Raw genomic sequence first — 13,497 nt, forward strand, 5'->3', positions numbered from 1 at the left:
CCCCCCCAGCTCCCAGGCTGCCAACAGGGAGGGAGGGGGAAGTGAAAAGCACTGAACTGCCAGCTGGGCTTACCCTGGCGTGAGCTGGAGGGGCAGAGGGTGGATTGGGGCCTCACCGACCAATTCTTTTGCTTTTCAGCTCTACCACTTTTGCAAAGTAATTTCAAGATACAAGATATACAGTGATCGTAAACATTGCTCCGAAGATTAAAAGTGAGAAGGAGCAAATGACTGGTATAATTGCACATCTATGATCCTGTACAACTGTGTGCTCTATTGAAAATATGATGGATATGACGTTATAGGTGTGGGAGGATAATCTTATAGGCCAATTACTTATATTAATCTGAACAACTGCAGTTTTACCTCTCTGGAGAGGCTAGAATTTGAGACTTCAAAGTTCTTGATTGTGCTAAAGATGTAGGACTAAATTCAACCCTGGTGTAAGCAAGAGGAGCTCTTCTGGTGTTAATGGATGGTTTGGCCTGTTGTGTACATCTCTCTCTCTCTTTCTCCTTCTTTCTCTTCTTCTTTCTCTCCATCTCTCTTTCTGTGTTTTATGATGTTTGAGTGAAAACTACTGGTCATGTTTTTAATCTGCATCACTGTGTTGCTTTTCTTGTTTTACTATTGCTGTTTTCTGCTTCCGCTTTGCTTGTAATATTGTTGCGTCTATGATGTGGTTGTGTCCTCCAGTGTCTGAAGAGAGCCCCACTTCCAATGAGTCTGGAGTCCTCCTGTCCCAAGATCCTTCAGCTAAACCAGTCCTGCTACTTCCCCCCAAAAAATCTGCTGCTTTCCTTGGAGACCATGAGGACACCCCAATGAAACAGTTGTCCCTCCTCAAACAGCCCCCTGCCCTGCCTCCTAAACCCATTGCCAGGATTGCCAATCACTTAACTGGTAAGTAGGTGTTGTGAACACTCTGTGCCACTTCCTCTGTTAAAGAAAGCAACTGCCCAATATCAAGTTTCATAGTGTCTTTTTTTGTGCAGTTGTTGTGAAGATGTTTGTGAAAAAGCTTCTCTATAGATGTTTGTATGTGCATTAGTATTTCCTGTGTGTCATCCTTGAACAAATTCATCAGGGTGGGGATTCTCAGATTTCTTCAAAGTGTGGGTGAAGAATGTCTTGCATTCAAAAGCTTGTTTAATTCTACGGTTGGTCCAGTAAAAGATATCACCCTAACAAATCCTTGCCTCTTACACAGAGAATATTTCAAAGACACCTCTCCTCCTGTCTGAAGTCTTGTAGGCCACCATTCCTCCTAGTCAAATGGCCACAGTCCTACTCATCCATAAGCAAAATACTTGCAGCAACTATTTAGAAAAATAATGTGAAGAAGGTACTTCTATGTGTTTAATTGCATTTAACAGGATAAGTAGTCTCTGTTCTTTTGAAATAAATGAGTTCTCCTCTCTCCCCTTGCTCTTCATTATATTTCCCTCTTCCATGTGCCTGTTCTTCCTGGTTGACCCTGCACATGTTCCCCTGCACATGCAGTCCTTTTCTAGGTCCCCTTCTTTTCTGGATCCCTACACAAAGTATTGTGCTCCATCTTCCTCTGCCCCTCATCCTTCTTGCTTATGATACCCACATCTCCACTGCTTAGACATTTCCCTCCTTTTGGTTCTGTTGGGTACTAGCAGCTCCAGTTCCTGTGCTCTACTCCCTAAAGATACTGTAGCATTCTCTTGCTGTCTTGCAGCTTGTCAAGGAGGCAAGCTATTCAGGATCCTTTCCCTTGTCTTCATTTATTCTACAGGTGTTTGGGCTCTCTCTTGGAATTAAAAGCACCTGTAGGAACTTATGGAAAAAAGGGGCACATCTACAGAGATGCTAACTGTGCAGTAGCCTAATAATACTGCACAGAAGCACATCACAGCATAGGCAGTGCTAATACGCTGCTGCATCATATTATTAGGCTACTGTGCAGCAGTGCCATTAAAAAGGTGTTCACCAGTGCTATTACACAGTAACTCCAGTTAGTGCAGATTTATTTAGTACTTGATTATACAAGTACTAAATTAAATGTGCAGTAACCACTTCTTTAATGAATGGGTAGACATGCCCAAGGAGAACAGTTAGTACTGTAAGACCAATCAGTTCTGCCCATCTACCACCAAACCATTACAGTAAATAAATATTAAAGTTATACATATAAGGATAAGAAAAGGTATATGTATTCCTAGATGTATGGCTATACCTTTTGAGATGTACGTGTACAATTATGACTGTTTTCATAGAGGCACAAGATAGATTACTGGGAACATCTGGGTTCTAAACTATCCAGATACAACTCCCTACCTGTTATTCAGCTGGTCAGAGTCTTCACCATCCCATGACAAGTCCTTGCCTCCCATAGGTGGTTTTTATGAATGCTGAGTAGTACTCTTTTTCTTATTAGTTCATTATGTTTTGTTTTGACTACTAAGAAGAAAGATCACACACTGGTTTTGTACCATGTCTTTGTGTGTTCATTTAGGTGGCAAATGCAGTTTGTTTTGTTTCATCTAGTTTACTCTTGCATGGGATTTCTCTACCCTTATTGCCTGCCACAGTTCATACATACTGATAAATTATGCGTAAAACTGAAAACTAAAGGAATGGTCTCCCAAGCTACAAAAAGGAGGCGCCATTCTCATTTATTTTCTTTAAGCCTCGTAATAGGCTTAAATTTGCATCCTGTTAACTCCTGGAATTTTGTCTACCCCTATTGAAATGATGAATTATTGCTTTCAAATCAAGTCATAAGAAAGGAACATAAACGAAAATATCTTATACGTGGGGTGTCAAAGGTATGGCCTGCATAGCCCCATCATCCAGCCTCCAGTGCTGCCCTAGGGTCCAGAGCTAACCCACATACCTCAGGCATCGTGCAGTAGACTGGCCCTGTATGCCAGGCCCAGTACATGCATTATACATAGCACCCACCCTGGCCAGTCTAGGATACATGCCACCTTCCTCAGCCAATCTGTGTTGTATATCACTCATGGCACCCTCTCCAGCTAGCCCCCCAGCCGCTCCAGGGCATGCATCACATGTAACATGGGTCTTGTACCAGCTGGAGTGGACACTGCATGCAGTGTGCATTCTGGACTGGCCCTGCATGGGCATTGCATGAGGCATAGTCCCTTAACAGCTGGAGCAAGCGCCATATGTATGGCTGGATCTGGCATGTCGGGGCAGGGAGAGAGTCAGGTCTGGAGGTCCAACTCATCTGGCTCATGAACTGACCCTGCACCACTCATCCAACCCACAGGGCCAGGTGAGTTGTATACCCCTGTCTTATACTAACTAGACATTGTACAAAAGTATGGAAAAAGAGAGTGAGAGAGAGAGCAAGAGCGCACACCTTGCTTTTTAAGTTAGCAGAAAAATCAAAGGATGAATATGTCCGCCAGTATGTATTTTACAGCTGAAACTTTATGTACAGAATGCAGCCTACCTTAAGTACTTCAGGGACTTAGCAGTTAGTTAAAGAGGTGGTCTTCCAGCAAAGGTGTGGAAGCTCTATGCTCTCAATATTTTTATCTACTTTAAAGACCGGATGACTGAACAAGGCAATCTTTTCCACACACACTTCACTGTGGAAAGGAGATACAATTTCAGAGTTATTTACAGGATCCTCATTTAACTGATAGTTGTCCCACAGTGGAACTGAAAGCTTCATTCATACCAGCCCTTATAAATAAAAAGATTTCAGGCCTGTAAGTCTGTTCTGTACTTCAGAGCTTCTCTTACTGTGAAATCTGGGAACATCAATTTCTTTGGACCTTAATGGTCTTCTTTAGGGATTAAATTGGACTTGTATAGTCTTTGAAGATGAGCAATTAATGCTAATGAATTACATTCACCATGAGGAAGCTAAATTAACACTGTTCTTTTGCTAATCACTCTGGAGACATCCTTGGTTTGTCTGTGAGAGAATTAGTAATATTAGGATGAAGACCAAATGAAGACTTTCAGGTTTTCATTGCATTTTCAACGTTTGTTTTTCTCCTGATGATTTTATGAGGGAAGTAAAGGACCAATTCAGACACCCCAAGCATGATTAATACAGAGTGACAGTGGTTAATGGTCTTTTAAATCTGTGTAGGAAGCTATGAGATGAAATGTCATCTTGGGATGAGTTTCATTTCAGATATATCATTGACATTGAGGTGGCAGAAATGCCTCTGAGCTTTTACATTTTTAAAAAATGTAATTTTTAGATACAAGAGTACCTGAGAACAAAATCACCACAGGCAGGGCCAACAGAGGAAAGAATGCAGAAATGTTTCAAACGATGCAGAGATACAATGGTTCCTGTAAATATGATCTCTTGTAAAACTTCATGTAACTTAGAACTCTTCACTTAGGACTTTTTTGCCTAGCACACATCCTCGGAATGAAGACAGACCAAAGCCATTTGCCTGGGGGGATCTAGTGTGAATTACACAGAGGTAGGGGGCAAGAATCACCCCTTCCAACATGATTTGAGAGCACTGTTCAGCATTATCACTGTCTATTTGGCATACAAGTCATTCATCCTGCTGTCAGTTAACACAGTGCCTACCCCTATACACACAAAAACCAAAAATACCTTTTACCCCCTAATCATAGCCCATAGCTACACAGTACAAAGCAGACAACCCAAGGAGTAGTATGTGGCTCTTAACTGTTAACTATGCTTCCCATTGGCCTATTATCTTACATTAATCCTTTTGCCAACTATCAAGCATAAAAATTAATAATAAACCAAATTTCATGTATATATTTTTATCTACTCATAAACTTTCTCTGGAACAGAAGGAGGGTGCCCAGCTGAACCACTTAGGACAGGGAGTGCAAAATCCAATATTTAGTTTAAATTATAGATTTTAAATAACTATCTGACACTGTATTTGCTAGGATACTGAGGTTAATATCCCAAATTGCCATGAGCTGTTTAATGATACAAATTGCCAAGGCACCAGCTTTGTCTTATATGAAAGATAACACTCCCAGGAGCACAGAATACCGCAGTTAAGTAATTGATTACTTCTCAGGAACAAGCTTGAAATTCTCTGCAAAATCCAGGTGACCTCCTTTGGGGCCAGATGATGATTTCAGCAACATCTGAGTAAATTCAGTGTCAATGGAATTACTCCTTTTGTTTTACCTTTGATCAGAATCTGGCCCCGGAATTCAACAAACATTTTGGAGCTTTTAAAATGTGTTCCAAGTCATTCTATTGTCTTGCTTCCTCAGTCAGCTGTTGGGAGGAGGACGTGTGTCACGTTCTTCATTCTAAGAACATGCAATCTAGTTATGTCTACATACAGTATGATTCAGACTACCAGCCAGCTGAACAACAGTGATAATTCAAATATAGCACAATTGATCCTGATTAGGGGTGAACATTTAATGGGGAAGGAGGTGTTGTACGTCCATAAAAATAACTACTGATAATGTGGGCCTGCCAGGATTGCATTCCAGAACAATGAATAAAAGGCATTTTGCTGTATTATCAAAACATGGTTGATTGTTAGTTACAACTTTACAAAAGTATTTACAACTACAAATTTACCTGACAGATAATCTCCACTGGCTGAATAATTTTTTAACCCAGCATTTACACATATAGCTCCTTAGTTGATTAGTCCATTGCACTGCCTGTAGGCTCTTTGATCTGTCACATAAGGTGCTTTTTTCTCCTCCAGTACTCCAAACTAGTTATTTGGTTTTGGAGTAAATTCTCATATTGCATAGTGTGAATACCTGGGTTCTGAGTTTGGGAAGGTGCAGTGGAACAAGAACAAAATGGAAAAGTCTTTTCCCCCAGCGTGTAGAGTGTCCATGGGAATGTAGTTGCTTCTATGACTTCTGAATGTAATTGCTTCCTACAACACCTGCTATGTGAAGAGCAAGAATTTCAGTAGTTAAGGAAGCAGCAGAACCCTTTGGCCCTAACTTTAAAACCTGGTCTCAGATTAATTAGGAACACCACACAGAGTAGGACTACATGGCATTCCCACTGTCTACAAAGGCTGTCCAAGTCCTACTCCATGCTGTGTGCAGGGTTTAGAGTTCAATTTTCACCTGAGAGAAACGTGCAGCTCCCATTACAGTTGACAGAAGATGCTTGTACATAGATGCGAGTGTAATTTGACCCTTTAGTGTGGACCTGATCCAAATTCTACTGAAGTCGGTGGAATGATGCCAGTTGACTTGAGTCAGGGCCTCTTCGAGGATCTGGCAGGGAAGTCAGAGAGCAATAAAACAACTTGCCAATCTAGGATGGAAGTCAGAGAGTGATAAAACAGCTTGCCTGAATCAACACAATGGATGTCAAGAATAAAACTCTGGTTTTCTGGCTCTCATATAAGCAACCTACCCCTTGGCAACGGGCAAAGCGCACAGGCAACAGACTTCCTGCATACAGGCAAAGCATAGAATTCATCTCTGCAAAAACCTCACAAGGGTAAATACTGGAACCAGAGCTAAAGAGGAACTGTCTACAAGAAAGGAAATAAAATATAATTCTTGGTCACAGTATGTGCCATGAGGGGAGTTTTCTCCCATTCACATGTCACACTTGGCAAAGGGCGTTATGAGGAAGAAAGAGGAGTTGCCCTCCTTTGACACATCAGTCAATGTCGTTCATCTGATGTGGCATGTCTTATCATCTGCTGTATTTTTGGATAGCTATCATCCAGCAGTGTCACTAGGATGGGGCAAGAGGGGCGCCAGCCCCAGCTGCCAACTTAGAAGGACACCAGTTTGGCCTGCTCCCCCCAGGAGTCTTTCCTGCAGCAGGCACAAAGCTGAGCAGGCATAGCCAGGCAGATGCAACATCCAGAGTGGTAGTGGGGTTGAATGACACCCCTATCCCCCAGGCTTTGCCATGGGAAGTGCAACCCTCACCCTGTGGGGGAAAGGGGAAGGAAATGGGGCACAACGAGCAGCACTTTGCACCCTGGCCCAAGCACTGAAAGAGCTTCTCATCCCTCTGGCTATTGTGTAAACAGTGGCAAGTTTTAATTTTCTAATATATTTTGCACTAATTTTTGCTTGGGCAGGGCAAATTGCTGAGTGGTCTTGATTCCCACTAGATTCAGAGGGATTTGAGGGACTCAGCTTCTTGCATAATTGGGTCTATGATATATAACACTTACTATAAGGAACTTCAGCTAGAAAAGATAAATCAGACTTACAAACCTGTTCTGTGCTGCTCTCCTGTCATGTCAGTACTTTGTGCAAAAATTTAAGATTGTGGTAATGTTCCACTGGGAGGACTTGTAGCACTGATTTCCTGTTTGTTCTGTCACCTGCCTTTGATTTGCCTACACATGTATACATACGATGGATAGTCCTTGGTGGAGACTGTTCATGTCTTCATGCATGACACACATATTATGTTGGAAAATATTGCGGCGTTAAAAAAAGCCATAGACTGTGTTTATCCCAGTCTCTTACAAACAAAGTCAAATTCTCTTCTCATTAACACTGGATAAGCTCCACTGAAGACAATAGAGTTTCCGCTAATGTAATTGGAAATAGAAATTAGCCCATGAATTTGGGCAAATCCTGAATTTCCTACTCATTCAAAATCTTCATTGAACTGAGTAAAACTTCCAGGGTGAGGCCCATTGACTCCTTTTAATCCATTACCAATATCCTTGAAGACAGACTTATCTGAGTGAATGAGTCAAACTCGCCTTGTGCTGTGATGTTTCTCCTTTCAGTAATTTTTTTTAATAGACAAGGAAAATTGTCCTAATGGTAAAGGGCAAGGAAGAAATTTTTTGCCTGAGGTAGTACATTTTTCTCTTTAAATTGGAGTGTCTCTATTACCATTTTCCATGAAGGTATGCTGACATATATTATCCTGATGGCATCTAACAAAGTAAGCTGTTGCTTATGAAAGCTTATGCATCTCTAATTTAGTTAATATTTAAGGTACAGCTCTACCCAGCCTTTAGCCCTATATAGTTAAACAAAAAACAAACATCTTACCTATGTGATGAACAAGGTTTCAAACAATTAAATTAAATGTTCTTAGTTTAATGTATGTTTTATGCACTCCATTTACATTTTTGTATTTCCCTTTGTAGTTCCCATGGACTTCCCCATAACTACAGTGTTTTGTCTGTAAATCTAAAAGCAGACCACTTACATTCAGAAAGGAAACAAACCTTTCCTTTTTAACATAAAGGAAAAATTGAAGCATTTCTATTTATTCTGTGCCCAAAATGCTTTGACAGATTACTCCCAATTTACAACCAGCTCTTTTAATACTTAAGAATAGGAGGTAGCAAACTCAGCTGGTGCTTCCAATTTTAATTCAGTCAGAAGAAGGAATGTGCAGCTTCTGTGGGATGGGATCACTTTGAACCTCACAGTGAGGATGATTCCCTGGCATCATGATCAGAGCATGGTCCAGGATTGTGGTAACACTGCCTTGCAGAATTCCACCTCTGCATTGAACCATACCAGAGATGAAGCCAAACTGGACACCTCAAATCTAAATATTCCAGAAATTAAGGGAAGCGTGGCTGTGGAGCTGAGTTTTGCAGCCCAGACCCATTTCCATTAGCCTGAAGCACTAATATATTTAGCATGTTTTGCTACTACAGATCTCACAGAAGCCTAATTCTCTGGGTTTTATTCAATTAACACTTCATCATTCCTTTGACAATATGTTAAAGACAAAGTGTTCTTTTGTGCAGAGTACGAATATAAAATGTACACAGCTAGAGTGCATGTTGTGTGTGCATCAAAAATGTTGCAGTTCAGCCTCTTCTGTATTTGAGTAGAAAAAATGAAAATGTGTTTTTGCAATGTGTAAAAGATAGCCTGCATTTTGAAGACAGTCAGTCCATGCAGGAAGAGACAGAGGTGGTGCTGCATTTGCTGGCCATTCCCAGGGCCACATTCAGCACTGGATACAAGTAAATGAAACTGTTGTCTTGAGAGAAGGCAGTGTGGTCTGGTAGATACAACACTAGCTTGCAAGTCAAAAGACTTTGGTTCTGTTCCTGGCTCTGCCACTAGCCCTATTTGTGACATTCCCTTCTCTGTGACTCTTTCATTTCACACCCATATCTAATTTATTCATTTACTCACATACAGCATGCACCTTTTCTCCCAAAATCTGTCCCCAAAATTTGGGCGCATGTGTGAAACAGGGAAGCTAGATGTTTTATTCGCTGGAAAAGAAGAAGCCTGGAGCCACTAAGCATGCCACACAGCTACCAAGATGGCAGAGTCCTGTGTTAACCTTCTCACAGCCATAGCTATTGGCTGAGCACTGTAGATTGTGCCTGAAACAGCAAGGGGACTGGTAGTTTCTTGATGAGGCATGTGATGTGGAAACAACACTTTATTTACAGGAACTTGTATCAAGAACTACTTAAAGTAAAGAACTAATGGTCTTGCTACTGCCCCCACAAGGATCTGGGACCTAATCCTCCTGGAAACATCTGTCTAGGAAGTGTGGCATCCCAGGAGACAATCTGCATGGGGCAGATGAACTTCCTGGATACTCTGCACTCCCAGGAGGACTTAAGTTGTGTCACATAGTCAGCCATGACTCTGGAAAAATCTTTTTTTCCCCTGTATTCTCCTTGCCAAAATCAAGGCACATGTCTTATTTTTGGGTGTGTTGTACATGAGAAAATATGGAATTAAAAGTCTTTTGGGGAGGGCACTGTCTCTGTTGTGTGTGCACAGAACCCAGCACAGTGAGACCTGGAGGTGCTAGTCAAATGTAAGCAGTAATGGTGAAAAAAACCCTGAATTTTGTCTCTGTTTACTATCCTCTTCCAGCTGAGTGTCTCTGTTCAGTTTGCTATTACAGGAGAAGGGGCCCAGCATCAATCCCCCTGTCCTCTCTCTAGTCAGCGCACAGTGGTTCAGGCAAATAAAATATCCAGCCAAGCAGTTATAGATACAGAAAGCAAAAAGCTCCTGTGAATAGCTAGTAATAACATGTGTTATTTGGAGAAGGGCTTTTAAAAAATGTGCTGCAGTTCATGAACGTGCAATGGCCTTTGAAACCTGGGCTGCATCATCTTGCCCGCTGAGCTTTGCCAGGTCAAAGCAAGTGGCTGGCACTTTAATCTCTTTCTCGAGTTGTAGCAAGGTGCAGGAATTTCAGGAATAGAGGCCAAACTGCACAAATGTCATGCTATCAGAACTCCTTTGCAGGACTTGAGTGTCTGTGATTTATTCAGGCCTGTCTTCTACTAAAGAAACTTTCACCTCTATCCTTTCCTACAACCTCAAATAGCCCTATGGCATGACCTCAGTACTTAGTGTATACTCTGTCTTCCTCTGTCCTCATAACCTTTGGTGACTAATTCTCTTTGACCTTCCTGTTTTTGACACCCCTGTTTCTCTGCTACCTTTTAAACCTATTTCAGAAAACAGCCCAACAAGTCTCCTTCTTACAGCTGAGTGCAGACAGCCAGTGCATTGAAATTTTGTTTGCTTATAAACATCTCTATTACATGCACCTCTGAAATGTTATTCAGTCCCCACAGAGCCCAGCAAAAAACTTTCCCTGAAAGATTCCTGAAAATATCATGAGTTTTCAGGAATCCTAAAAAACATATATTTGCCAGATGTTCTATAAATGAATCAGTCATTTTTGCTGCTTTACTAAATTATCTCCCTTTATCATTTATGCCATTTTTCTTTGATGAAATGTTTCCTTAACCAAATGCTCTGCAAAAATTCGAAAGGTTTTATCTGCAGTTGTCAGGCAAGAGGAGTAGGAATCAGGTAGTTTTAATCCAAGCTGTGATGGCAGCGATTCATGTTGTGAGTCTGTGCACCCAATCACTCTGCTTTAGTTTTATGCGTCTGTTACCTGGGAAATGCTCAGCTTGCAGGGCTTTTTTGGGACCAGATTTTGGTAGAAAGTGTTTTGAAAATGAACAGCAGCACATAAATCTTGTTGTTAAATTAAGTGCAACATAACGTACCATTCGAGGGCAAGCACCACACTGAACTGTTTTCAGGGGGCTCAAAAATGTGGCAAAGTGAGAACATGCCTTCTGAAAACAGTTGTATTATGTGATAAAATATCTTCTGTCAATGCCAGGAAAGGGATACATCCAATGAAACTTGTCTATTGTCATTACTGGTAACCTGACTACCAAAGAGATAATGTGGTCTTCTTTCTAATTCCACAAAAATTTACCGCTGTGCCTCTCATCCTTATGTTCTAGATCCTGGCGCGCCTGTGAAACTGCCTTGTATGCCAGTTAAACTGTCACCTCCGCTACCTCCAAAGAAAGTCATGATATGCATGCCTTTAGGGGGGCCAGACCTCTCTCTCGCATCTTATTCCACACAGAAGAGCTCCCAGCAGCCCTTGGCTCAGCACCATCACACTGTACTGCCATCCCAGTTAGCAGCCCACCAGCACCAGCTTCAGTATGGCAGCCACAGCCAGCACCTGCCTTCTGGATCCAGCTCATTACCCATTCACCCTTCCGGATGCCGGATGATAGAGGAATTGAACAAGACACTGGCCATGACCATGCAGAGGCTAGAAAGGTAATGGGAGATTTTTAAAAACAGTGATTTACATAGTTTCTTTGCAGCATCCGAACATGATGCCCTGTCATGCCCTTAGGGAGGGCTTTACATTCAAGGATCCCAAACCTTTTACAAATCACTTGTGGCTAGGGGAACTGAGGCCCTGAGTAATTAAGTGACTTGCCCAAGGTTATGCAGTAAGTTAGTGGCAGAGTCAGGATTAAAACCTCAGTCACTTGAACTATAGGCCGGAGTGGATCCATAGGGGGAGTGCACTTGTGCACTTGCACCCCCCTTTGATTCCTGGTCCACCCAAAATTTAAAAACATTGGCAATGGCAGCAGCATTTCTAGTCAGGCAGTGCTAAGGGAGTCACTTCACTTCATATCTCATTATAATCTCTCTGATCCCTTCTAGACCTCTTCATCCACAGGTGTTACCAACCCTTTCCTCTTTCTAATGGCCTTGAGGTTTCATGAATCAAGCTATCTTTTGTTCTGCAGTTCCACTGTCTGGTAGCTGCTCAGCAAAGCTCCTATTTCACAGCCCTGCAGACTGTTTTTGACTTAATTTCAATCAAGTTATATTTATTTTTCCTTCAGTCTTAAAACGGAATAATACAGCCCTTGGCCCCACAGCATACTAGTAAAGCTTCTAGTATATTTTTAACTGGAGAAAAATATGGGCTGTTTTATGTGTGATGATGCACCTCACCATCTGCACCCCACTTTTCAAAATTGTAGATCCACCTATGGCTATGGCTCCCTGCTCTAATCACTAGGTAATGGTGCCAGGACATTAAAATCTCTTTGGATCTTCCTGTTTTACAATAATATAACACACAAGGTCTTAGAAATAAAACTCTGGTTACAGGAAAGAAAGGGAGAAAAAGGACAGAACTATAACATTTAGAAAAGAACAATAAAGACCAAATATGTTGTACCATGAAAGTATCTGCATAGCACTGATAAGCTAGAAGGAACTTATAAAGGCTCAAGTTAGCCACATACTTTTTGAAGTAATATGTTTGTTATTTTTACAGTACAGAGTGACTAAAATACATCTAAAAATAAAATTAAATGCCTTGGGTACATAGGAAGCTTCTGTGCGTGTCTCTTTACCCACACCTACATACACATATTTGCCACTGCTTTTTAATAGCAGTTGCAATTTACATTCTACAAAGAAAACACAATTTTCCATTGTACCTTCTTGTTATATATTCACATTTGGAAGATAATTATATATTTAATTGCAAGCATTTAATCCAATTTGAGGCTCTTTTTTATAATCATCCTTTGTTGGATGTCGGTCCAGATAGTCAAGGTAAGTGAAACAGATTGTATCAAATTTAAGGTGTCCTCCCAGACTGCAAGATCAGCAAGTTTAAGAAAATGTATTTTCATTTGCAGGCTGAAATTGAATGAGTCTCAGAATAAATGAGGAAGCCAAAAGATGACATTTTATATTTAAGAGCAAGGAGCAAGGTTGTAACCAGGTTGTTCTAGCAGGATCAGATCATTCTTTTTATAGACAAGAGGCAAAATAATTCAGTCTAACAGAGGAAATCCTAACTTGCTTAATGATTTGCCCCTTAAATATTACTGCCCCAAAGATATTAAGTGTTACTTTTTCCATATCACGCATCATAATGTTGCAGTTAAAAACATTTTCAAGTTAGGAAGTCCATCTTCCTGTATGCATAGTTGTAACTTAGTTTCACTGGGTAGACTATGGGCATTTGTACACATACTAGGGCTGTGCAAAGCTTTGGGTGGTGATTCGATTCAAAGGAGATTTGGCCCAAATCGGTGGCTGGGTCTCCAAATCTGTATCGAATCAGGGGACCAATGTAAAGGTCCAAATCAATTCAAAGCTCTCCACATCTTTGGAAAAGATGTGGAGAGCTTTGATGATTCGGGCAGTCCCAGGTGGCTACAGCATGGAGCTGCAGCCACTCCGAGCTTATAAGTACTAGGGGCAGGG

At 41.3% G+C, this 13,497-nt stretch overlaps 1 protein-coding gene across 8 annotated transcripts in view; it reads left to right on the forward strand.

The window, feature by feature from the left end:
* Positions 1–13,497, forward strand: part of PHACTR1 (phosphatase and actin regulator 1) — a 556,936-nt gene that overhangs the window by 441,389 nt on the left and 102,050 nt on the right. For 6 of the 8 annotated variants that reach the window (XM_019522706.1, XM_019522697.1, XM_019522713.1 and 3 more), the window contains 2 exons: positions 697–903; positions 11,199–11,529. In XM_019522706.1, the coding sequence (XP_019378251.1) occupies positions 697–903; positions 11,199–11,529 (538 nt within the window). The remainder of the gene's footprint in view (positions 1–696; positions 904–11,198; positions 11,530–13,497) is intronic. The other 2 variants (XM_019522732.1, XM_019522721.1) reach the window with 1 other exon arrangement.

The sequence above is a fragment of the Gavialis gangeticus genome, unplaced genomic scaffold (assembly GCF_001723915.1).
Source record: "Gavialis gangeticus isolate Ggan-Ray unplaced genomic scaffold, GavGan_comp1, whole genome shotgun sequence".
NCBI classification, from domain to species: Eukaryota; Metazoa; Chordata; order Crocodylia; family Gavialidae; genus Gavialis; species Gavialis gangeticus.